Consider the following 23,602-nt stretch of genomic DNA (forward strand, 5'->3'; position numbering starts at 1 on the left):
ACGTCGTAGAACAAAAGCTCAAGAAAGCCGCCGCCGTCACTGCTGTCAAGGTGGAGGAGGCGCCGTCGGCTCCTACCGTCGTCAAGCCGGCGAAGCGTGTGAACAAGGCCAAGACGAATACGAAAAGCGTCGCCAAGCGCAGCAAGCAGGCCGAGGCGGCGTCGCCAGCCATCGTGGATGTCGGCGGCAAAGTGCAGATCAACGGCGCCGCTGGGGACAACACGCAGGCCGCGGCAGCCGACGACGGCGAGGAGCTGACCGACATGTGGATACGCAGATATTTGTCACAAGAGACGAGTAAAGAAGTAGAAGAAGAAGCCATGTTTACCGTGGTCGCGGCCGGTGGCGGCAGCCGCCGGAAGGTGGCCACGCGGAAACGCAAGCCGACTGTTGTTGAAGGCGTCACGGTCACCGGCGCCAACATGTGGGATCTCCTCGTGGACAAAGACCCCGGCCACAGCGCGGCAGCCACTAACCTCGCCGTGGACGTCGTGGAACAAAAGCTCAAGAAAGCCGCCGCCATCACTGCCGTCAAGGTGGAGGAGGCGCCATCGGCTCATAACGTCGCCAAGCCGGCGAAGCGTGTCAACAAGGCCAAGATGAATACGAAAAGCACCGCTGGGTGCACCAAGCAGGCCGAGCCAGCGTCGGCTGCCATCGTGGACGGCGGCGGCAAGGTGCAGATCAACGTTGCCTCTGGGGAGAACAAGCAGGCCGCGGCGGCCGCCGACGACGAGGAGCTGAGCAACATGTGGATGCGCAGATACTATTTGTCAGAACAGGCGAGTAAAGAAAAAGAGGAAGAAGCGTTTGCCGTGGTGGCGGCCCGTGGCGGCCGCCGCCGGACGGTGGCACCGCGGACAAGCAAGCCGACCATCGCGGAAGGAGTCACGATCACCGGCGCCAACATGTGGGCTCTCCTCAGCGACGAAGAGACCGCCGAGGTAGAAGAGGCGCCACCGGCTGATGCTGATAACATCGACTGTGCGAATGTCGGCGTCCGTTCAGGTCTAGGTAATGGCGCCAAGCCCACAAAACGTCGCAAGAAGACTAAGACAGCGAAGAAGAAGAAAACAGAGACCCCCGCTGCACCGCCGACTGAACTAGACGAGGAGATGAGTGAAGAGGAAGAGGAAATGGGCGGCGAGATTGCCACAGGCGGCAGCCGCTGCCGGACGGTGGTCTCGCGTGTATGCAGGGCGGTCATCGCGGTGGCGCTCTTGGGCCTGTATTGCCGTTTCGCGTCCGCGCCTCCAGTTTAACATAGTCTGATAGTCTAGTTCTCTTTTCTTAGTCTGAATTGTGTCTAGTTTCTATGAATTTTCCTTGTTTTTTTGGTAGTCTTTTTTGGTCGCTGCGTAACCTGAGTAGTATATAACATGCAAGACTTTTGCATGGTTCGATTTTTTTCCCTTGTTGGGTACTGGCTCTTGTTTGATTGTGAAGGTCACCATGAATTCAATTATTGTATCTTTTCATAAGTAATTTCTCAAGATTGAATCTGCATAATGGTTCTCCCAAGTCCCAACTGTGCGAACGCAGTTTCGGTATTAGTTCACATAATCACATGGGAGAGGGACGCGATAGGATATGAACTCTGATGGTTTCCTCTCTAAGCGTCACAATTTGATGGAAATTGTGTGTTATGTAAATAAAAATTAAGATGGAAACTGTGTTCATGAAGTGCTGGCATGGTTATCCAAACCCATTAGGAAATACAGGACCGGCATATGTCTGTTCCAATAAAATCTCTTCTGTTTTTCGAAGTAAAAAAAAAAACAGAAATTAATACTCGACTGAGACATTAAATCTTGAAGATAACCTCATTTCATTTGAATATGAAAGGTTATCTAACAGAGAATAACGGCGTTCTTCTGTCATACCGACTATGAAGTGGTCCGTCCACGTATTATTTTTAAACGATATCATCACAATTGTTCATCTTCAAAAGAACACAACATAATTGTTTTTTAAGGAACTTCATCTATTCTGAACACAGCTCCCTTTCTCAGGTTGTGTTGACCGTTTGTTATGGTTTGGGGACTTCGTTTAGCATCGTTTTTATTAATGAGGTATGTTGTTCTAAAACAATACATTCTTTTAAAAGTTCAAGCACATGCCCCGTGCTGTACTATGTATAGTTTGATCTTAATGAAGGAGATATGCCCTAGAGGCAATAATAAAGTGGTTATTATTTATATCTTTATGTTTATGATAAATGTTTATATATCATGCTATAATTGTACTAACCGAAACATTTGTACATGTGTGATATGTAGACAAACAAAGAGTCCCTAGTATGCCTCTTAACTAGCTTGTTGATTAATGGATGATTAGTTTCATAATCATGAACATTGGATGTTATTAATAACAAGGTTATATCATTGTATGAATGATGTAATGGACACACCCAATTAAGCGTAGCATAAGATCTCGTCATTAAGTTATTTGCTATAAGCTTTCGATACATAGTTACCTAGTCCTTATGACCATGAGATCATGTAAATCACTTATACCGGAAAGGTACTTTGATTACATCAAACGCCACTGCGTAAATGGGTGGTTATAAAGGTGGGATTAAGTATCCAGAAAGTATGAGTTGAGGCATATGGATCAACGAGTGGGATTTGTCCATCCCGATGACGGATAGATATACTCTGGGCCCTCTCGGTGGAATGTCGTCTAATGTCTTGCAAGCATATGAATAAGTTCATAAGAGACCACATACCACGGTACGAGTAAAGAGTACTTGTCGGGAGACGAGGTTGAACAAGGTATAGAGTGATACCGAAGATCAAACCTCGGACAAGTAAAATATCGCGTGACAAAGGGAATTGGTATCGTATGTGAATGGTTCATTCGATCACTAAAGTCATCGTTGAATATGTGGGAGCCATTATGGATCTCCGGATCCCGCTATTGGTTATTGGTCGGAGTGAGTACTCAACCATGTCCGCATAGTTCACGAACCGTAGGGTGACACACTTAAAGTTGGATGTTGAAATGGTAGTACTTGAATATGGAATGGAGTTCGAATATTTGTTCGGAGTCCCGGATGAGATCCCGGACATCACGAGGAGTTCCGGAATGGTCCGGAGAATAAGATTCATATATAGGATGTCATTTTATGTGAATTAAAATGATCCGGAAGGTTCTACGGAAGGTTCTAGAAGGTTCTAGAAAAGTCCGGAAGAAATAAGGATGGAAGGTGGAGTCCCAGAGGGACTCCACCCACCTTGGCCGGCCAACCTAAGGGAGGAGGAGTCCCAAGTGGACTCCCCACCATGGTGGCCGGCCACCCTACCAAGGAAAGGGGGAGTCCCACTCCCCCTAGGTTTGGACACTTGGAAGGTTTTGTTGGGGTCTTATTCGGACTCTTTGACCTAAACCTTGGGGCCTCCACCTATATAAAGAGGGGGAGAGAGGGGCTGGCCGGCCACTCAAGCCACCACCATGGCCGCACCTCTCAAGGGTGCCCTAGCCGGCGCCCCTCTCCCCAAAACCCTAGCGGTCTCTCTCCTCCACCATATCCCGCACGCTTAAGCGAAGCTCCGCCGGATTTCTCCACCACCACCGACACCACGCCGTCGTGCTGTCAAATTCAAGAGGAGCTACTACTTCCGCTGCCCGCTGGAACGGGGAGGTGGACGTCGTCTTCATCAACAACCGAACGTGTGACCGAGTACGGAGGTGCTGCCCGTTCGTGGCGCCGGAAGCGATCGTGATCAAGATCTTCTACGCGCTTTTGCAAGCGGCAAGTGAACGTCTACCGCAGCAACAAGAGCCTCATCTTGTAGGCTTTGGAATCTCTTCAAGGGTGAGACTCGATACCCCCTCGTTGCTACCGTCTTCTAGATTGCATCTTGGCTTGGATTGCGTGTTCGCGGTAGGAAATTTTTTGTTTTCTATGCAACGTTATCCTACACTTAATCTCTTCTTCTTTTTCATGAAGTAATCTTTATTGCTAGACGACTTCATGTGATCTTGTGTAGTTGATCTCGCCCGTTTATTTGTTTCAGAACTTACAATAGATGGACGATATAGTGTGCCGGTCATTCAATAGTATTAGTAGCACGCAAAATCTAATAGGTAGTATTATTCTTGTTTGCTATCGCAGAATACTGTTGGCTGTTGCCAGCTGCATTCACATCAATAGGCATGTCCGGCTTTTGCTCATCAAAGTGCAGGCCTGCTTGCCAGGCCCGGATGAGACTTTCTCGTCTTGGTTTGAGACGGCTGCCACTCGTGTCGTCCCCAGCCTGCTCAAGGCTGCAAGGTCCATCATCATCCTCACCCTGTGGAGAATTTGGAAATCCAGGAATGATGTCGTCTTCAACAGCCTGAGCCCTTGTCACATGGATCTCTTACTCTCAATCCTCGAAGAGGCTCGGCTATGGATTCTTGCCGGCGCCAAGGAGTTACATCGCTTACCTCTCCATGCTCGACCTCCAGAGTCTCCCTGAGTCCCTGGCCGATGGGTTAACAAATGTTAACCCATGTATAGTTTTCTTCTTCTTTTCTTCTTTTTGTCCTTGTCTTTTAGTTCTTTTCTTTTGTTTTCTGCCTTTCTCTTGTAGCGCTGCTACAGTTTGTACAGTTTTCCGTCTCTTTGCGGCCCCTTCTATGAAGGAGATATGCCCTAGAGGCAATAATAAAGTGGTTATTATTATATATCTTTATGTTTATGATAAATGTTTATATATCATGCTATAATTGTATTAACCGAAACATTTGTACATGTGTGATATGTAGACAAACAAAGAAGTCCCTAGTATGCCTCTTAACTAGCTTGTTGATTAATGGATGATTAGTTTCATAATCATGAACATTGGATGTTATTAATAACAAGGTTATATCATTGTATGAATGATGTAATGGACACACCCAATTAAGCGTAGCATAAGATCTCGTCATTAAGTTATTTGCTATAAGCTTTCGATACATGGTTACCTAGTCCTTATGACCATGAGATCATGTAAATCACTTATACCGGAAAGGTACTTTGATTACATCAAATGCCACTGCGTAAATGGGTGGTTATAAAGGTGGGATTAAGTATCCGGAAAGTATGAGTTGAGGCATATGGATCAACAGTGGGATTTGTCCATCCCGATGACGGATAGATATACTCCGGGCCCTCTCGGTGGAATGTCGTCTAATGTCTTGCAAGCATATGAATAAGTTCATAAGAGACCACATACCACGGTACGAGTAAAGAGTACTTGTCGGAGACGAGGTTGAACAAGGTATAGAGTGATACCGAAGATCAAACCTCGGACAAGTAAAATATCGCGTGACAAAGGGAATTGGTATCGTATGTGAATGGTTCATTCGATCACTAAAGTCATCGTTGAATATGTGGGAGCCATTATGGATCTCCGGATCCCGCTATTGGTTATTGGTCGGAGTGAGTACTCAACCATGTCCACATAGTTCACGAACCGTAGGGTGACACACTTAAAGTTGGATGTTGAAATGGTAGAACTTGAATATGGAATGGAGTTCGAATATTTGTTCGGAGTCCCGGATGAGATCCCGGACATCACGAGGAGTTCCGGAATGGTCCGGAGAATAAGATTCATATATAGGATGTCATTTTATGTGAATAAAAATGTCGCGGAAGGTTCTATGGAAGGTTCTAGAAGGTTCTAGAAAAGTCCGGAAGAAACCACCAAGGAAGGTGGAGTCCACAAGGGACTCCACCTCCATGGCCGGCCAGCCCTAGATGGGGTGGAGTCCCAAGTGGACTCCACCATGGGGGCCGGCCACCCCCCACATGGGAGGTGGGAATCCCACTTTTGGGTGGGAGTCCTAGTTGGGCTAGGATTGCCCCCTCCTATGGAAGGATTTGGTTTCGGGTCTTATTCGAAGACTTGGACACCAACACTTGGGTTCCACCTATATAATGAGGGGCATAGGGGAGGAGGCAGGATACACCAAAGCCACCACCTTGGCCGCACCCCTTGGAGGCCGGCCACCCCCTCTCCCCAAACCCTAGCCGCCCCACTCCTCCTTCTTCCCCGCACGCTTAGCGAAGCTCCGCCGGGATTCTCCACCACCACCGACACCACGCCGTCGTGCTGTCGGATTCAAGAGGAGCTACTACTTCCGCTGCCCGCTGGAACGGGGAGGTGGACGTCGTCTTCATCAACAACCGAACGTGTGACCGAGTACGGAGGTGCTGCCCGTTCGTGGCGCCGGAACCGATCGTGATCAAGATCTTCTACGCGCTTTTGCAAGCGGCAAGTGAACGTCTACCGCAGCAACAAGAGCCTCATCTTGTAGGCTTTGGAATCTCTTCAAGGGTGAGACTCGATACCCCCTCGTTGCTACCGTCTTCTAGATTGCATCTTGGTTTGGATTGCGTGTTCGCGGTAGGAAAATTTTTGTTTTCTATGCTACGTTATCCTACAGTGGTATCGAGCCGTGTCTATGCATAGATGGTTGCACGAGTAGAACACAATGGTTTTGTGGGCGTTGATGCTCTTGTTATCTTTAGTTTGAGTACTTTGCATCTTTGTGGCATAGTGGGATGAAGCGGCTCGGACTAACTTTACATGACCGCGTTCATGAGACTTGTTCCTCGTTCGACATGCAACTTGTATTGCATAAGAGGCTTTGCGGGTGTCTGTCTCTCCTACTATAGTGAAGATTCAATTTACTCTTCTATTGACAACACTAGTATCACCGTTGTGGTTCATGTTCGTAGGTAGATTAGATCTTACTCGAAAACCCTAAACCACGTAAAATATGCAAACCAAATTAGAGACGTCTAACTTGTTTTTGCAGGGTTTGGTGATGTGATATGGCCATAATGTGATGATGAATATGTATGAGATGATCATTATTGTATTGTGGCAACCGGCAGGAGCCTTATGGTTGTCTTTAAATTTCATGTTGAGTAGTATTTCAAAGTAGTTGTAATAGTTGCTACATGAGGTGAACAACCATGAAGACGGCGCCATGAACCTTGACGCTACGCCGACAATGATGGAGATCATGCCCGAAGATGATGGAGATCATGTCCGTGCTTTGGAGATGAAGATCAAAGGCGCAAAGACAAAAGGGCCATATCATATCACATATGAACTGCATGTGATGTTAATCCTTTATGCATCTTATTTTGCTTAGATCACGACGGTAGCATTATAAGATGATCCCTCACATTAATATCAAGATAATAAAGTGTTCTCCCCTTGTATGCACCGTTGTAACAGTTCGTCGTTTCGAAGCATCTCGTGATGATCGGATGTGATAGATTCAACGATTCACATACAACGGGTGTAAGCCATGTTGCACACGCGGAATACTTGGGTTTGCTTGACGAGCCTAGCATGTACGGACATGGCCTCGGGACAACGGAAACCGAAAGGTTGAACACGAGTCATATGGATGATATGATCAACATGTTGATGTTCACCATTGAAGCTACATCATCTCACGTGATGATCGGTTTTGGTATAGTGGATTTGGATCGTGTACCACTTAACAACTATGAGGGATGTTGTATTAAGTGGGAGTTCATTAGTAATTAAATTAAAACATGAACTAATTATCATAAACATAGTCTGAGTAGTATTTTGAATTAATTTTGTAGTATTGGCATCTGTTTACTACTATGCGCTAGTCTTATAATTGAGATAGAAATACTGTTAAAATCTGACTAGAAACTTTACGGTTTGGTACCGTATTGTTAATGAATCAAGAAATGATTAAGTCCTATTGCAAACATTTAGTGAAACTCACTTTGTTGATTCAGAGAACTATGATTTCAATTAGTACCTAAAGTTATCTTGTCTCCGTGAAACTTGAAGTTCAAATCTGTTTGAAAAGTAAGGAGCTGAAAATTTAGTTTTCAGAAATAATCAAGGTACGAGATATATGTGATATCTAAGACCTTATTGCAAGATGATAGAATATAAATTTGGTGAGACTACATAAACTCATAAGTTTTATGGGAATGTACGAAGGTTGAAGACGCAAGGCGTCCCAATCCTCCAACTATTGGGGCACTAACGATATTCGCATATCCATGAAGTGATTGTCCTTAGTATGCACCGTTGCTAAGACTCGTCGTTTCGAAGCATCACGTGATGATCGGGTGTTATAGATTCTACGTGTGCTTCCAACGGGTGCAAGCCAGATTTGCATATGCGAATACTAAGGTTTAAACTTTATGAGCCTAGCATGTACAGACATGGTCTTAGAAAGTTATCATGAATTGATGGATAAAATTATGAGTGAAATTGTTCATCATATTACAAATTTACTAATAGTGAAATACTTGTCATATGATGATCAACTTCAAAGTAAGAACCTCAAGGTTATTGGTATTTGACCAACAAACCTAGAAGTTATTGATGTTGAAATGTTTTTCTGAATAATGAGAAAAGCTAAAAGAGAAACTGCAAAAGATATTTTGGCAAAAGAAAAGAAAAGACTAGAAAGTCTAGCTCGGGTGTATATAAATGATATACATGTTATGGTTGTATTCCTAGTTAAGTCACACAATGAAATTCTTGGGTATTAGTACCATATTGGTTGGTATGAAGTGTCATACAAAACAACGCAATACAAGAATACAATGGCCTAAGTGACTGACAAGGAATATGATAGGAATGCACGTCTGGAACAAAATAAAGTGTTATTATGTTCGTCGTTGGCATTCTATCTAGCCCTTAGAATTTATAATAAAGAACTTAATAATTGTTATTTTGCTCGGTCAAATGAAAACAATGAGTTGTTCAAATTATGACATTACTCCATGTACGATGGATAAGTTATTATAAATCTTAATGGTGAAACACACATACATAACATCGACGCTAAAAATGCCATAAGGCAAGTGATTTGAAATTCCACTTATTTGTGGAACCGCAATTTAGGTCATGTTAGAAAGGATCGCATGAAGGAACTCCATGCAAATGGATTTTTGGAGTCATTCGATTTGTTGAATCGTTTGGCACTTGCAAAATCTTTTCTAAAAGGTAATGACTGAAATACCGTTCATAGGCCGAAGAGTTGAACGGGCAAACTAACTTAGTGAAAACATACATAATGATATATGTGGTTCATTGGGCATAGTTGTGTGCGGAAGATTCTTCTACTTCATGAAAACTTTCAAACAATGAATTGAGTATATATGTGGATATATTCAATAAGGAAAAGTTTGAAACATTTGAATAGGATTCAAATAAATTTCAGCATGAAGTGGAAATCATCGTAATAGAAAAATCAAATATCTATGATTGGATCATGGTGGAAATATTTGAATTACGAGTTTTAGCGAACATCTAAGAGAGTTATGAAATTGTTCTACAACTTACGTTTCTTGGAGTATCATAGTGATGATGAAGTATCCAAGAGATATGTCCAAACTTTGTTGGATCAATGATGAGATAAAATATTGATGCCATTATATTTTTGTGGATTATGCTTTAGTGACTACCGCTTTTACACTGAATAGAGCATCATCATGATCCATTGAAATGACACCATACAAGTTATGGCATGGGTATAAACCCTAATAGTCAACCAAAATCGGATGAATGTCTTTGTTGGTTATCCCAGAGATTTAATTGGGAATTCTTCCCACAAGATAAAGACAAAAGTGTTTGTCAATGTTTCTTATTTCCGAGAAATTGTTTCGAGTGAAGTATTTGAGTGGGAGGACAATATAATTTGATAAGGTTTATGAACCTGAGCATAATGATCGAGTAGCGCAGCATCGGAATTAGTTTCGGAAGCGGCCACGACGATCATGGCTCTCATGACTACAAAGTGTTTTAGCCATGGAGATCGAAGTACATATTGAACCTTGTAGGTATGGTTTACTTTGTGATCAAATAAATGATTTGTGGACAAAGGATTGATTTTGAACAATGATAAACCAACTACAAAACAAAGAAGTTATGATGGGCCATGACTCCGTTAAAATGGCCATGCGCCATGAAATCCAAGATAGATGAATACTTTATGAAAGTAAATGGATCTATGAAATTGATAGACTTGGATGAAATATCCTTGAAGAAAGCTTGACTTATCGAAAAATTGTTTACGACAATGTTCAAAGAGTTGAATACGATAAGATTAGATCTTCCGTAGCAATGCTTATAGTCTATGTGGATTATTCTAGTAATCACTACATATTTCTTTTATGAGATATGCTAGTAGGATGGCAAAATACATTACTTATCGAAGTATGTATTAAAGGTGTATACAAGATACAACCAAGAGTTTTGTTGGTCCATGGAATACTAGATAGGTATACAAGCTTCAATTGGATGAAGTAAGTATCACGGAGTTGGAATCTTCACTAGATGAAATAGTCAAAGAGTTTTTGATTTCATCGGAGACGATGAAGAGACTTGCATTTGCAAGAAATTAAGTGGGAGCGCTAAGACACATTTATAATACTTTATGTAGGTGACATATAGTTGGTTATAAATGATGTAATTATATACTTGATTAAAAAGGTTTCATTGAGAATTAACTTCAATGAAAGGATATGGACTGAAACGAATTTAGTGTCAAGATCTATGAAGATAGAATGAAACACATAAATAAGTTTAAGTCAAAGTACATATGATGGATATTGAAGTAGTTCAATATAGAAATATTAAGAAAATGTTCTTGTCATGTGAAGTTTTAACAAGACTTGAGTGTATCTGACACTCAATGAGTAAAAACACATGAGTGATTATAGATCACGAATAATATGGTACACAATCAGATATCATGTGCTATAAAGTGTTATGAGCATATACCAGAATGATTCATATGATGATCATTGGACTGACGAGTAAGAATATCCTTGAGTACTTTAGAAGAACTAAGGATATATATATATATATATATTTTTGTATGAAGAAATGACAAACAAATCGTCTGTAAGGTGTTACACCGATATTGGTTTTGTCACATATAAAATATAATTTCAATCTCAAATTAGATTAAGTGTTGTTTAAAAGTAGCACAATGAGCTAGAAGTTGTCTATGCTAGATTTAGAAGAGTTCTAAATATTGTGACGGATTCTACAAAAGAAGACAGAATATGTCATTGTTTTGACAATAACAAAGGATGTTAAGTCATGAGGTTCTTTCAGAACTTGGTGTATTTCCGACGCAGTCGAACTTTGAAGCTATATTGTGTGTGACAATATTAGTGACATATTTCAGACCAGCGGAATTAAGGTTCCACCAAAAGACCAAACATATTTAATGTCGACTCATTTGGAAATGAGTGATGCGTTGAGACGCAAATGAATTACAAAATACATACGTTTACGAGCGTGTCGGATCCGTTGACTAAAAACCTCTCCCGTGAGCAATACATGATAAAGCACCATAAGGCCAAGGTGTTATATCTTTACAAATGTAAACTAGATTATTGACTCTAGTGCAAGTGGGAGACTCGAAGGAGATATGCCCTAGAGGCAATAATAAAGTGGTTATTATTATATATCTTTATGTTTATGATAAATGTTTATATATCATGCTATAATTGTATTAACCGAAACATTTGTACATGTGTGATATGTAGACAAACAAAGAAGTCCCTAGTATGCCTCTTAACTAGCTTGTTGATTAATGGATGATTAGTTTCATAATCATGAACATTGGATGTTATTAATAACAAGGTTATATCATTGTATGAATGATGTAATGGACACACCCAATTAAGCGTAGCATAAGATCTCGTCATTAAGTTATTTGCTATAAGCTTTCGATACATGGTTACCTAGTCCTTATGACCATGAGATCATGTAAATCACTTATACCGGAAAGGTACTTTGATTACATCAAATGCCACTGCGTAAATGGGTGGTTATAAAGGTGGGATTAAGTATCCGGAAAGTATGAGTTGAGGCATATGGATCAACGGTGGGATTTGTCCATCCCGATGACGGATAGATATACTCTGGGCCCTCTCGGTGGAATGTCGTCTAATGTCTTGCAAGCATATGAATAAGTTCATAAGAGACCACATACCACGGTACGAGTAAAGAGTACTTGTCGGGAGACGAGGTTGAACAAGGTATAGAGTGATACCGAAGATCAAACCTCGGACAAGTAAAATATCGCGTGACAAAGGGAATTGGTATCGTATGTGAATGGTTCATTCGATCACTAAAGTCATCGTTGAATATGTGGGAGCCATTATGGATCTCCAGATCCCGCTATTGGTTATTGGTCGGAGTGAGTACTCAACCATGTCCACATAGTTCACGAACCGTAGGGTGACACACTTAAAGTTGGATGTTGAAATGGTAGAACTTGAATATGGATTGGAGTTCGAATATTTGTTCGGAGTCCCGGATGAGATCCCGGACATCACGAGGAGTTCCGGAATGGTCCGGAGAATAAGATTCATATATAGGATGTCATTTTATGTGAATAAAAATGTCGCGGAAGGTTCTATGGAAGGTTCTAGAAGGTTCTAGAAAAGTCCGGAAGAAACCACCAAGGAAGGTGGAGTCCACAAGGGACTCCACCTCCATGGCCGGCCAGCCCTAGATGGGGTGGAGTCCCAAGTGGACTCCACCATAGGGGGCCGGCCACCCCACATGGGAGGTGGGAATCCCACTTTTGGGTGGGAGTCCTAGTTGGGCTAGGATTGCCCCTCCTATGGAAGGATTTGGTTTCGGGTCTTATTCGAAGACTTGGACACCAACACTTGGGTTCCACCTATATAATGAGGGGCATAGGGGAGGAGGCAGGATACACCAAAGCCACCACCTTGGCCGCACCCCTTGGAGGCCGGCCACCCCTCTCCCCAAACCCTAGCCGCCCCACTCCTCCTTCTTCCCCGCACGCTTAGCGAAGCTCCGCCGGGATTCTCCACCACCACCGACACCACGCCGTCGTGCTTTGTCGGATTCAAGAAGGAGCTACTACTTCCGCTGCCCGCTGGAACGGGGAGGTGGACGTCGTCTTCATCAACAACCGAACGTGTGACCGAGTACGGAGGTGCTGCCCGTTCGTGGCGCCGGAACCGATCGTGATCAAGATCTTCTACGCGCTTTTGCAAGCGGCAAGTGAACGTCTACCGCAGCAACAAGAGCCTCATCTTGTAGGCTTTGGAATCTCTTCAAGGGTGAGACTCGATACCCCCTCGTTGCTACCGTCTTCTAGATTGCATCTTGGTTTGGATTGCGTGTTCGCGGTAGGAAAATTTTTGTTTTCTATGCTACGTTATCCTACATTCTAATATACAAAGACACTCGCTTAGGCGTGTGTTCGAGAAAAAAGTGCAGATGCAGGCACACACATACCATTGAACCTCAAGTGCATATAGAGTTCTGATAATTCAAGTTGTTGCTCTGTTTCAACTTTCTAGATATGAGAATAACCATTATTTGCTTGCTGTTCAAGATTGCTTTTTCTTCTTTCTCCCTAAAAGCTATTTTTTTTTTACCTATGACTCACATTACTATTTAGCTGCTAGCACAATAACACAACTAATCGTTAGTCTGAGCAAAAGCATATTGTTCTTCTGAAAGCTGCTAATTCTTATTTTGCCTTGTGCTATCTAGGATTTTGATTTGGGGAGAGGATAAGCGGTTCGATGAGATGCGCAGCAAGTTGGGAAAATTAGCTGTCTTTTGGATTTTCCAGGTATGTTTCACAACTTATATTAAGCATATAGATCAGGTTAAGTGTTCAGGTCATCCCAGAGAGAACCTCACCAGGCCTTTTATCCTAATTTGGGCAGGCTATGCAGGTTTGGACTGTCAGCTTGCCTGTTACAATTGTAAATGCCAGTGACAGAAACCCTTCGATTGAGCTCGGGATATCATTGGTTGGATCATGTGGGTCATTGGATTATCTGTGGAAGCTATAGCAGATCAACAGAAGCTTAAGTTCAAGAACCTCCAAGCAATAAGGGAAAGTGGTGTAATGTGGGTCTTTGGAGTTATACTCGCCACCCAAATTACTTTGGCGAGGTAAGTCGATTTAATTTGATTATTGTTTGCATACAGATCATAGAATCTTAATTTATAGTTGACCGTGGTTTTATTTATGGGTCGAACTATCATCCTTAATGCCTAACAAATCTGTTGTTTACCTTCTCAGTTGCTTACCTTCTCAATCTGGGCTTCTCCTTTCTCTAGGATGCACTAACTATTATCCGCAACAACGTGAAATACATCATGCTTGTTCTGGTTTTGGTGATTTAGGCACACTTTGCAAAATTAAGGCATCTCTAAGCAAGAAATATCCCACACATACCTAATATGATAACAACTGGCTGCTAATTGTCAACTGTATTTGAGGTCCAAATTCTCCCTGGACTTCATATGTCAACTAGTACAGCTAAGCTTGTATAATAAGGTTGGCGGCATAGTGAATGTGAAAATAGTTACTGTACATAACCTCTTGTGTAGTCTCTATAATGACAGATTGACAAATCAATTTTGAATACAGAAACAAGTCTATGCTATTTTAGATACAGTGAGAATGTTAGCTCACTACTTTATGGTTCTAACTTCTAAGCACTTTGATATGGAATATTGGTTGTGCGTATCCAGGCATGCGTTTGACAATTTGCTATGATGCAGATGTTACTTTGGTGGGGCGTGTTTGTAGCATCAGCCCCGGTTCTCTCGGGAGCTGAATGGCTCGTAATCTTGGGACCCATCTTCCTGACGTTGTTGCTTCTTTTCGTTAGGCTGGTGCCAACGCAGGCGTGAGGACGGGCGGTAGCGGCGGCGGCGGGGCGAGAGGCGGGCGGGAGTGGGGCGAGAGGCCAGCGCGGGGCGGTGGCGCGGGCGCCCGGCGGTAGCGCCCGCTACCGCCCGGCTGCCGCCCGCGTTGGGGGCGATAGGGGGGCTAGAGGCGGGCGGGAGCGGGGCGAGAGCGTTGGCGGGAGCGGGCGAGAGGCCGGGCGAGAGAGAGGGGCTGAGGTGGCGCGATCTGATTGGTCCACCTCAGCTAGTCGTTGGGGTAGTCGTTGCTGGTTCAAAAATCTCCTATAAATACCCCCATATGGTTTCACTCATTCCACACCTCACTTCATCTCCTCTACTCTCCATTTCCACTCCTCTCAACGCCATGTCTTCGTCTAGCAGCAGTTCGAGCGACGGAATGGAGGGTGATATGATCGCTGCATTCCAGGCGGAGTATGAGGAGGAGATGCTCAACGAGGATCCGGAGCCAAGACGGCCGCGACGCCGCCGAGAGTTCATCAGGCGTGATCGTCTGGGTGCCCACGATCGGCTCTTCGAGGACTACTTCGCCGACGACTGCAATTATCCTCCGAGCTACTTTCGGCGAAGGTACCGGATGAGACGATCCCTCTTTCTGCGCATTGTGGATAGATTGGGTGAATACTCTCCGTATTTCACCTAAAGAGTTGATGCTCTCAACCGTGCTGGTTTTTCTCCCATGCAAAAGTGTACTGCGGCTTTGCGTCTGTTAGCTTATGGAGCCGCTGCAGATACAATAGATGAGTGGCTTAAGTTAGCTAGACAAACTTCATCAGATTGTCTAGATAGATTCGTGAAGGCATCATTGACTGTTACGGGGAGACGTTTTGCCGTCGACCAAGCTGTCGAGGATACTCAGCGTCTGTTAGCGAAAACCGAGGAGCGTGGCTTTCCGGACATGTTAGGGAGCATCGATTGCATGCATTGGCAGTGGAGGAACTGCCCAGTGGCTCATGCTGGTCAGTTCACAAGGGGAGACATCAAGCACCCTACCATAATCTTAGAAGCCGTTGCGTCGTATGACCGTTGGATCTGGCATGCCTTTTTTGGAGTGGCCGGGTCCAACAACGACATCAATGTACTCAACCAGTCGCCGCTGTTCACTGATGTGCTTAGGGGAGAAGCACCCGTAGTGAACTTCACGGTGAATGGACACGAGTACAACTATGGTTACTACCTTGCCGACGGCATCTACCCCTCCTGGCCAGTGTTCATGAAAGGTGTTACTCTTCCACAAAGTGAAAAGCAGCGAGTGTTCACTGCTGCTCAATCAGCTTGGCGCAAAGATGTCGAGTGTGCCTTTGGAATGCTGAAGGCTAGGTTCAACATTCTAGCAGTTCCGGGACGCTCCTACTCGAAGCGTACTCTTGGGTTGATCATGTGTGCATGTGTCATTCTGCACAACATGATCATCGACGATGAGCGTGGTACAAATTTGGAGAACAACTATGAGACAGTTGAGTCCAATGTCGGCCCTGCAATACACAACCATGCACCACCAAAGCTAGCAGCCAGGATTCAGATGGACAACGAAATGAGGGACTCACCGATGTATACACAGCTCCAGCATGATTTGATTGAGCATGTGTGGGCTAATGCCTAGATTATGTAATTTTTTTAATTTTTATGTAATATTTTCAAATTTTTATTTAATTTTTTTTATGATGTAATCGGTAACAATTTTAGTTCAATAAAATAATTTCCTTGCATTATTTTTAATGTTGTAATCTAAAAAAGAAATGCTGATGTCGAGGATAGAGAAAAGCTGATGTGGAGGAGAGAGAAGTGAGAGCTGGCATTATAGCCCGTGCACTGGCACCGTGGGGTGAGAGTGAGGAAAAAAGCTGACGTGGCGGGTGAGAGTGAGGCTATGCATTGGCACCAGCCTTAGTGAGATCCCACTTCTTGAGGTTAACCTCTAATCTCGTGCATTCGCAATCCGTCACTAGGTTGCTATATATTTATCTCAATGCTGATGCACCTCTCTTCTATATTTCCATGTGAAGTCATCTGCTGATAAGCGCTTCGGTCGGTCAGAAGAGTACCGCACATACAAGAACACCACAAGGTAAGCAGCATTCTTATGCAGGGTCATTTTCAGGTCTCTTCATAGCCACTTCTCTTCTCTCTAAGAGAGAGTTGCTGATTTATGTACCGGCCTTTGTTCCTCTGCAGCCCTCTTATCCCGTTGCCACCTGTCGTATATGGAGCCCTGCCTGATTGGTTCAAGGTAGCATTCCTCCTGGAGCTACCCCTCTACAATCCTGGGCCGGAACGTGACCCTGTCAGCTGAGCAACTGAATGTGCATTGTTCTGCTTTATCTTGATTGATTATACATGTACACTGTTATTGTGGATCACTGGTTATTTCTCCTTGATTTCAAGGGTTTAGAGTGAGTTTGTGCATATGTATTTTCCATAGTATTGAAAAGATATCTCTACAATTATAAGGTTGGATGTATATGCCCTTCAACTTTTGGATTTCGGCCCAAGCAGTATTTGGTTTGGACTCCTCTTTCCCGTATGCCTTGTCTGCCTCCGACTCGGAGTACAATGCGGCATCTGATTCGACTCGGAGTACATACGCGTCCGGGGCGAACACTTTGCCCCAGCCCTTATATACGGCCGTGCGTAGGTGGTCGAGTATCACGTTCTAGCTGTCCTGTTTTGGCATATAATTTGTAGTCAAGGCAGCATTGCAGCATAAACTTTCGTCTGCACTCTTGTTGATCGATCCATATCGATTGAGACGGGAGCGGAAGGTATGGCGATCGCCGGAGCCAACATGTGGGCTCTCCTCCTCGACAAAGACCCTGGCCACAGCACGGCGCCCACTGATCTCGCCGTCGACGTCGTAGAACAAAAGCTCAAGAAAGCCGCCGCCGTCACTGCTGTCAAGGTGGATGAGGCGCCGTCGGCTCCTACCGTCGTCAAGCCGGCGAAGCGTGTGAACAAGGCCAAGACGAATACGAAAAGCGTCGCCAAGCGCAGCAAGCAGGCCGAGGCGGCGTCGCCAGCCATCGTGGATGTCGGCGGCAAAGTGCAGATCAACGGCGCCGCTGGGGACAACACGCAGGCCGCGGCAGCCGACGACGGCGAGGAGCTGACCGACATGTGGATACGCAGATATTTGTCACAAGAGACGAGTAAAGAAGTAGAAGAAGAAGCCATGTTTACCGTGGTCGCGGCCGGTGGCGGCAGCCGCCGGAAGGTCGCCACGCGGAAACGCAAGCCGACTGTTGATGAAGGCGTCACGGTCACCGGCGCCAACATGTGGGCTCTCCTCCTGGACAAAGACCCCGGCCACAGCGCGGCGGCCACTAACCTCGCCGTGGACGTCGTGGAACAAAAGCTCAAGAAAGCCGCCGCCATCACTGCCGTCAAGGTGGAGGAGGCGCCATCGGCTCATAACGTCGCCAAGCCGGCGAAGCGTCTCAACAGTGCCAAGATGAATACGAAAAGCGCTGCCGGGTGCAGCAAGCAGGCCGAGCCAGCGTCGGCTGCCATCGTGGATGGCGGCGGCAAGGTGCAGATCGACGTTGCCGCTGGGGAGAACAAGCAGGCCGCGGCGGCCGCCGACGACGAGGAGCTGACCAACATGTGGATGCGCAGATACTATTTGTCAGAAGAGGCGAGTAAAGAAAAAGAGGAAGAAGCGATGTTTTCCGTGGTCGCGGCCCGTGGCGGCCGCCGCCGGACGGTGGCATCGCGAACAGGCAAGCCGACCGTCGCCGAAGACGTCATGGTCACCGGCGCCAACATGTGGGCTCTCCTCAGCGACGAAGAGACCGCCGAGGTCGAAGAGGCGCCGCCGGCTGATAACATCGACGGTACGAATGTCGGTGTACGTTCAGGTCCAGGTAATGGCGCCAAGCCCGCAAAACGTCGCAAGAAGATTAAGACGGCGAAGAAGAAGAAAACAGAGACCCCCGCTGCACCGCCGACTGAACTAGACGAGGAGATGAGTGAAGAGGAAGAGGAAGAGGAAGAGGAAGAGGAAATGAGCGGCGAGATTGCCACAGGCGGCAGCCGCTGCCGGACGGTGGTCTCGCGTGTATGCAGGGCGTTCGTCGCGGTGGCGCTCTTGGGCCTGTATTGCCGGTTCGCGTCCGCGCCTCCAGTTTAACTTAGTCTGATAGTCTAGTTCTCTTTTCTTAGTCTGATGAATTGTGTCTAGTTTCTATGAATTTTCCTTGTTTTTTGGTAGTCTTTTTTGGTCGCTGCGTAACCTTAGTAGTATATAACATGCAAGACTTTTGCATGGTTCGAATTTTTTTCCCTTGTTGGGTACAGGCTCTTGTTTGATTGTGAAGGTCACCATGAATTCAACTACTGTATCTTTTCATAAGTAATTTCAATTTTATCAAGATTGAATCTGCATAATGGTTCTCCCAAATCGCAACTGTGCGAACGCAGTTTCGGTATTAGTTCACATAATCACATGGGAGAGGGACGCGCGCGATAGGATATGAACTCTGATGGTTTCCCCTCTGAGCGTCACAATTTGATCATCTACCTACTACGACGGAGACGAGCTTCACGCCGGCGCGATGGACACCTTGTCGACCTGCACGACGTACTCCAGCGTCGCCCCGGGAGGCACCTGCACGTGCTCGTCCCCGAAGTCGGCGCCGTCCTCGCCGAAGCCCAGGCTCGCCGGGATGACCACCCGCCGCTTGCCGCCGTTCCTCATGGACCGCAGCACGTACTCGATGCCCTCGCACATCCCCCGGGTGTAGGGCCTGGATCCCATGACGAGCGCCAGCGGCCTCTTCCCGTCGCCGAAGGTGTCGACGAACGCCTCGCCGCCGGCCACCCGCCCCTGCAGGTCGATCACCACCAGGTCGCCCGGCCGCGCCACGTCGCCGCCGCCCACCCGCAGCTCGGTGTACCTGAACCATCGTTGCTGTCAGAGCTCAAGTGGCCAGTGCTAGCCAAGAACGTAGGTGTGAAGCTGGCGAATCGCTTACCGGATTCCATTGGGCAGGACGACCTCCTTCTCCTCCTCCACGTCCCTGTGAAACAAAGACATGCGTGCAGTGAATTAGTTAACCAGGGTATGGATGATGATTAATGGAGCTGAGAGATTAGCGCGCGGTGGAACTGTCACTGACTTGGTGTTGGCCTGCTGCTGCGCGACCTCGAAGCGGGTCTTGAGCTGCTCCGACACCACGCCGAATGCCAGGAACCCGACCCAGGCCAGCCCGGCGCCGATGCCGAACCGCCGCGTCAACGACGACGCGACCCAGTCTGTGGAGTCCGCGGACGTCGCTGCGCGCTTCGGAGCCCTCGACGGCACAGCCTGCGGCTGCGGCTGCGTCTCGGCTTGCATGGCCTGTTGCTGCGGTGGTGGCTGCTCGGACGACGGCTGGGCGCTGGGCGGGCGCGAGGGCGGCGCGCACGAGACTTGCGGCTTGGCCGCGGGCCTGGCGAGGAAGGCCGGGGAGCTACCCAAGAAAGTTGCCATGGCGGCGCGGCACGATTAGTGAGACCGTAGTACGTGGGCAGAGCAGAGCTGAGCTGAGCTGGGAGGATGGAGTCGGATATTTGGCTAGCCTTCTATGTTCTTGAGATTATTTTTGGCTGTGTTCTTCTGCGCCTCTTGGACTGAAATGTGGCCACGGGAGGCTTATCCAGTTCTTCTACTTATTCTTTACCTCTGCTCCGCCAATGGCTTCTAAGGGCATCCCAGCGATGCTACGCATTCCGGACGCCCAAAAGTGGTCGCGAGCATCCGTTTGCGTCGCCTTGCGGATATATATTTTGTTCGCGCGTCCGTTTGCGTCTGGGTGTGCTTCCACCGGGGTGACCCATTTTTTGAATTACAACATAGTTAAAAACTTTCAAACTAGTACATATGAATGCATAAAAACTATACAAAGTAGATCTATAGGTCTAGACTACTTGCTTCCGGACGGGCCGGCACCGTCGTTGCGTCGCTCCGTCGCCTGCTTCTCCGCCGCCTCCCGCGCGGCCACTATGGCTCGGTGCGCCGCCGCGTCCTCTTGCAGGCACTGCTCCAGCCTCGCGTTGGCGGCGTCGTCCTTCAGCGTCTTGAAAGACTCGACGATGGCCCTCTGCTCCGCCGCCTTCTCCTCCGACGTAGGCGCATCAGGGTCATCGGAGGACCAAGATATCTCCGAGTCGGAGTCCTCTACTGCAGCGGCGGCGGCCAGCCTGCGCTGTTCCAGCTCGGCGTCGACCTCCGCATGGGCCGCCCGCTCCTCCTCTGCTCCCTTCTCCGCTTCAGCCAGGGCCGCGGCGTCCCTGACCGGGTGGAGGAAGTCGGTGCTGTCTTCGGAGTCGAACTCGTCGTCGGAGCTCGAGGCCGGGGGAGGTGGAGTGGGAGGTGAATGTGGAGGTGGAGGCGCGGCAGCCTGGCCGCGTCCGGCGCTGCTCATGGCGGATCTCGCTAGGGCTGAGCGGAAGCGGCGCTACGGCGGCCGGCGGCTAGGGTTTTGTGGGGAGGAGATGAGATGCTCGCGCCCCTTTTTATATAGGTCGGAGGCAGGGCGCCGGCCGCGCCACGCCACGCGTGGCATCGCCATTACTACGTGCGCAGAGGTAGGCGACGGCCGCGCGGCACGCGAGTAATCGCCATTAACGTGGCCGCAGACTGCCGAAGCGACGCCTCGGCGCCAGTATGCGGCGGAGAAGACGCATCGATGCTGCATCACTGCCTGGTGGGCCAGACAAAACATCCGCCAGACGCGAGCGGACACTTTCCGCGTCCGCCGAGCGTCCGCGCAGACGCATCCCAGGCGCATATTTGGGCCAGGTTTGCGTCTCCGCGGACGGCCCGCTCACTATGCGTCGCGCCGCTGGAGGTGGTGCCAGACGCATTTCCGGTCACGGCGGATGAAAACGGTCGCGCCGCTGGAGATGCCCTAAGGGCATGTGAAATGGGTGATAAGACCGTTTTATCTTAACTGTGTCATGTAATCTAGATATGACAGTAAAACATGATGTACAATGAATTTTTTTAAGTCTTATCTCTAGTAACTAGACATCCTAAATATGTGGTGAGACAAATTGTGCTAGATCATCTCTTAGCTATGAGAAGGTAAAGTCTTTTTTTGACTTTCTATTTCCTACACATGAGCATTTATCCTACGTGGTATTGCTAAGATATCACCATTGTACATACCTTAACCGATCCCTATAGTTAACGTCACAAAATTTCGTGTGAATACAAATAAGCAATCCATAGCATAGTCTTGAAGAAGAACTCGATCATTCTACGCGAAATACAATGTATTGTCATCATCTTCTATCATTTTAAGCCTTCTTTTTTTTCCTCTTCTTCACGGGCTAGGAATTTCAAATTAAATTATGTAAGAACACTCACATATATTTATTTTGTACCTCATTTACAAAAAGAAAAGGGCAAACAAATACCTTGTTAGCATCGTGCCAAACATCATTGGTGTGTCCTACAGTGAAGACATTCACCTTTTTTCTCTCTCTCCTCCTCCCCTCTTGCTCCAGTTGAGAGTTTTTTCTAGTCCTCGAGATGAGAAAGGAAGGACATCATCAGCTTAAACAAGGCATTCTAAAACTTAGGTAATTATAGTCATTAGGATTTCAGTTCTATATGAAGTAACGACTATTTGATAATTTATTATAAACATGGGTTTTCTTTTTATTGGAATTCGATTAATCAGTTACAAAACAAGAGAGCTGTTTCATCCTTGTTTTAAAGAAATATCAAAATTAATAGAAAGTAAAAAAATGCAACCTTTTTTTTTTCCGGCGCTCTTAAGATAAAAAAGAGCATGCATGGGGGACGGCTCAGCCTTCCTCCATCTCCATGGACATGTCAAGCTCAGCGACGACGGATCGAAAGGCCGGGACGATCTAAATCATCGTGCGGCATCTACGATGGACCGGCTGGGGTGGTAGGGCTAAAAGGAGGTTGGGGCTTCGTAGATGCAACATCCCAATTTTCAAATCAATAAGAAAAGGAGTTTCCAATATTCAAATTTTGGAACTAACAAAAACTTTTAAAATATTGCATAGTGTGCATAGTGTTCATGCATTCTTTTGTGCCATTGCTATGATAATTGTTTGTGAGCTTACCAAAGTTGCTAAAACCCTAGAGGATGATCTTTAGAGTTCACAAAGAGAATCAAAAGAAAAAGGAAAAGAAGAAAATAAGAAATTGCAAAAACCTCACATATGGCTATGGCCATTTTTGAAAATCCTCAACCAATGCCATAATGACTTGTGCCAATGCTTGGGAAACATCAATAGACCAATAACAAACACTTTTGTATCAAAGAAACACAAATCAAAGCAAAGGAAAATTCAAATTCAAGTTACATATGATAATGGTCAAATCTGCCACTATTATTATGTTACTCACTTTGAGCCCTTGTATTAAGCAAATCTTAAACCTAACCCTCCCAAATCTTTCCACCTCATCCTAGAGAACATCAAGGTGAACACTTTTTGTGTTGACCAACATGGTTGACTCTGCCTCTTTTGCTTAATAAAAGATTGACAAGTGGCAACATTGAAACAAAAAGTAGATCATACACATTTTAGATTTTCACAAATCAACTCAACTTTGCACACCACCACCACCATTGTGTGCCAAATATTAATTGAATCCACTCCACCAAAAATCTCTGCAAAATTTGAAAATTCACTTCTTGCGGTCATATCATCGAACACCTGGCAGGCATCAAACTGAATTACTCACACACCCTTTTATCCAGCAGTTTCTTGACTAAACCCGATTTGATTTGTGATGATCATTGTCCTTCTATGACTCCTGTACCAAACCAAGTACTAGCCCATGGTGATTAAAGCTGGGGGAGAGGCAGAACACGGCCATGCCGTGCACCGTGCCCACCTCCATGCCACCTCCCCTCTCAGCCTTCCCCTCTCTC

At 46.2% G+C, this 23,602-nt stretch overlaps 1 protein-coding gene and 1 pseudogene across 2 annotated transcripts; one reads left to right on the forward strand and one right to left on the reverse strand.

The window, feature by feature from the left end:
* Nucleotides 1-1,489: 1,489 nt before the first annotated feature.
* LOC124704051 (peptidyl-prolyl cis-trans isomerase FKBP17-2, chloroplastic-like) lies at nucleotides 1,490-20,338 on the reverse strand. Of its 2 annotated transcripts, XR_007003453.1 has the most exons (4): nucleotides 19,823-20,338; nucleotides 19,679-19,723; nucleotides 19,195-19,600; nucleotides 1,490-1,608 (listed from the first exon to the last, which is right to left on the reverse strand). XR_007003453.1 is itself a non-coding variant. In XM_047236292.1 (3 exons), the coding sequence occupies exons 1-3, from the start codon at nucleotides 20,173-20,175 to the stop codon at nucleotides 19,246-19,248; spliced, it is 753 nt and encodes a 250-aa protein (XP_047092248.1). In that variant the 5' UTR covers nucleotides 20,176-20,336; the 3' UTR covers nucleotides 19,048-19,245. The 2 variants fall into 2 exon arrangements, 1 of the variants encoding a protein (XP_047092248.1); XM_047236292.1 differs by lacking the exon at nucleotides 1,490-1,608 and having other exon boundaries at nucleotides 19,048-19,600; nucleotides 19,823-20,336.
* On the forward strand, nucleotides 2,032-17,155 carry LOC124704052 (annotated as a pseudogene).
* Nucleotides 20,339-23,602: the final 3,264 nt, after the last annotated feature.

The sequence above is a fragment of the Lolium rigidum genome, chromosome 3, assembly GCF_022539505.1.
Source record: "Lolium rigidum isolate FL_2022 chromosome 3, APGP_CSIRO_Lrig_0.1, whole genome shotgun sequence".
NCBI classification, from domain to species: domain Eukaryota; kingdom Viridiplantae; phylum Streptophyta; class Magnoliopsida; order Poales; family Poaceae; genus Lolium; species Lolium rigidum.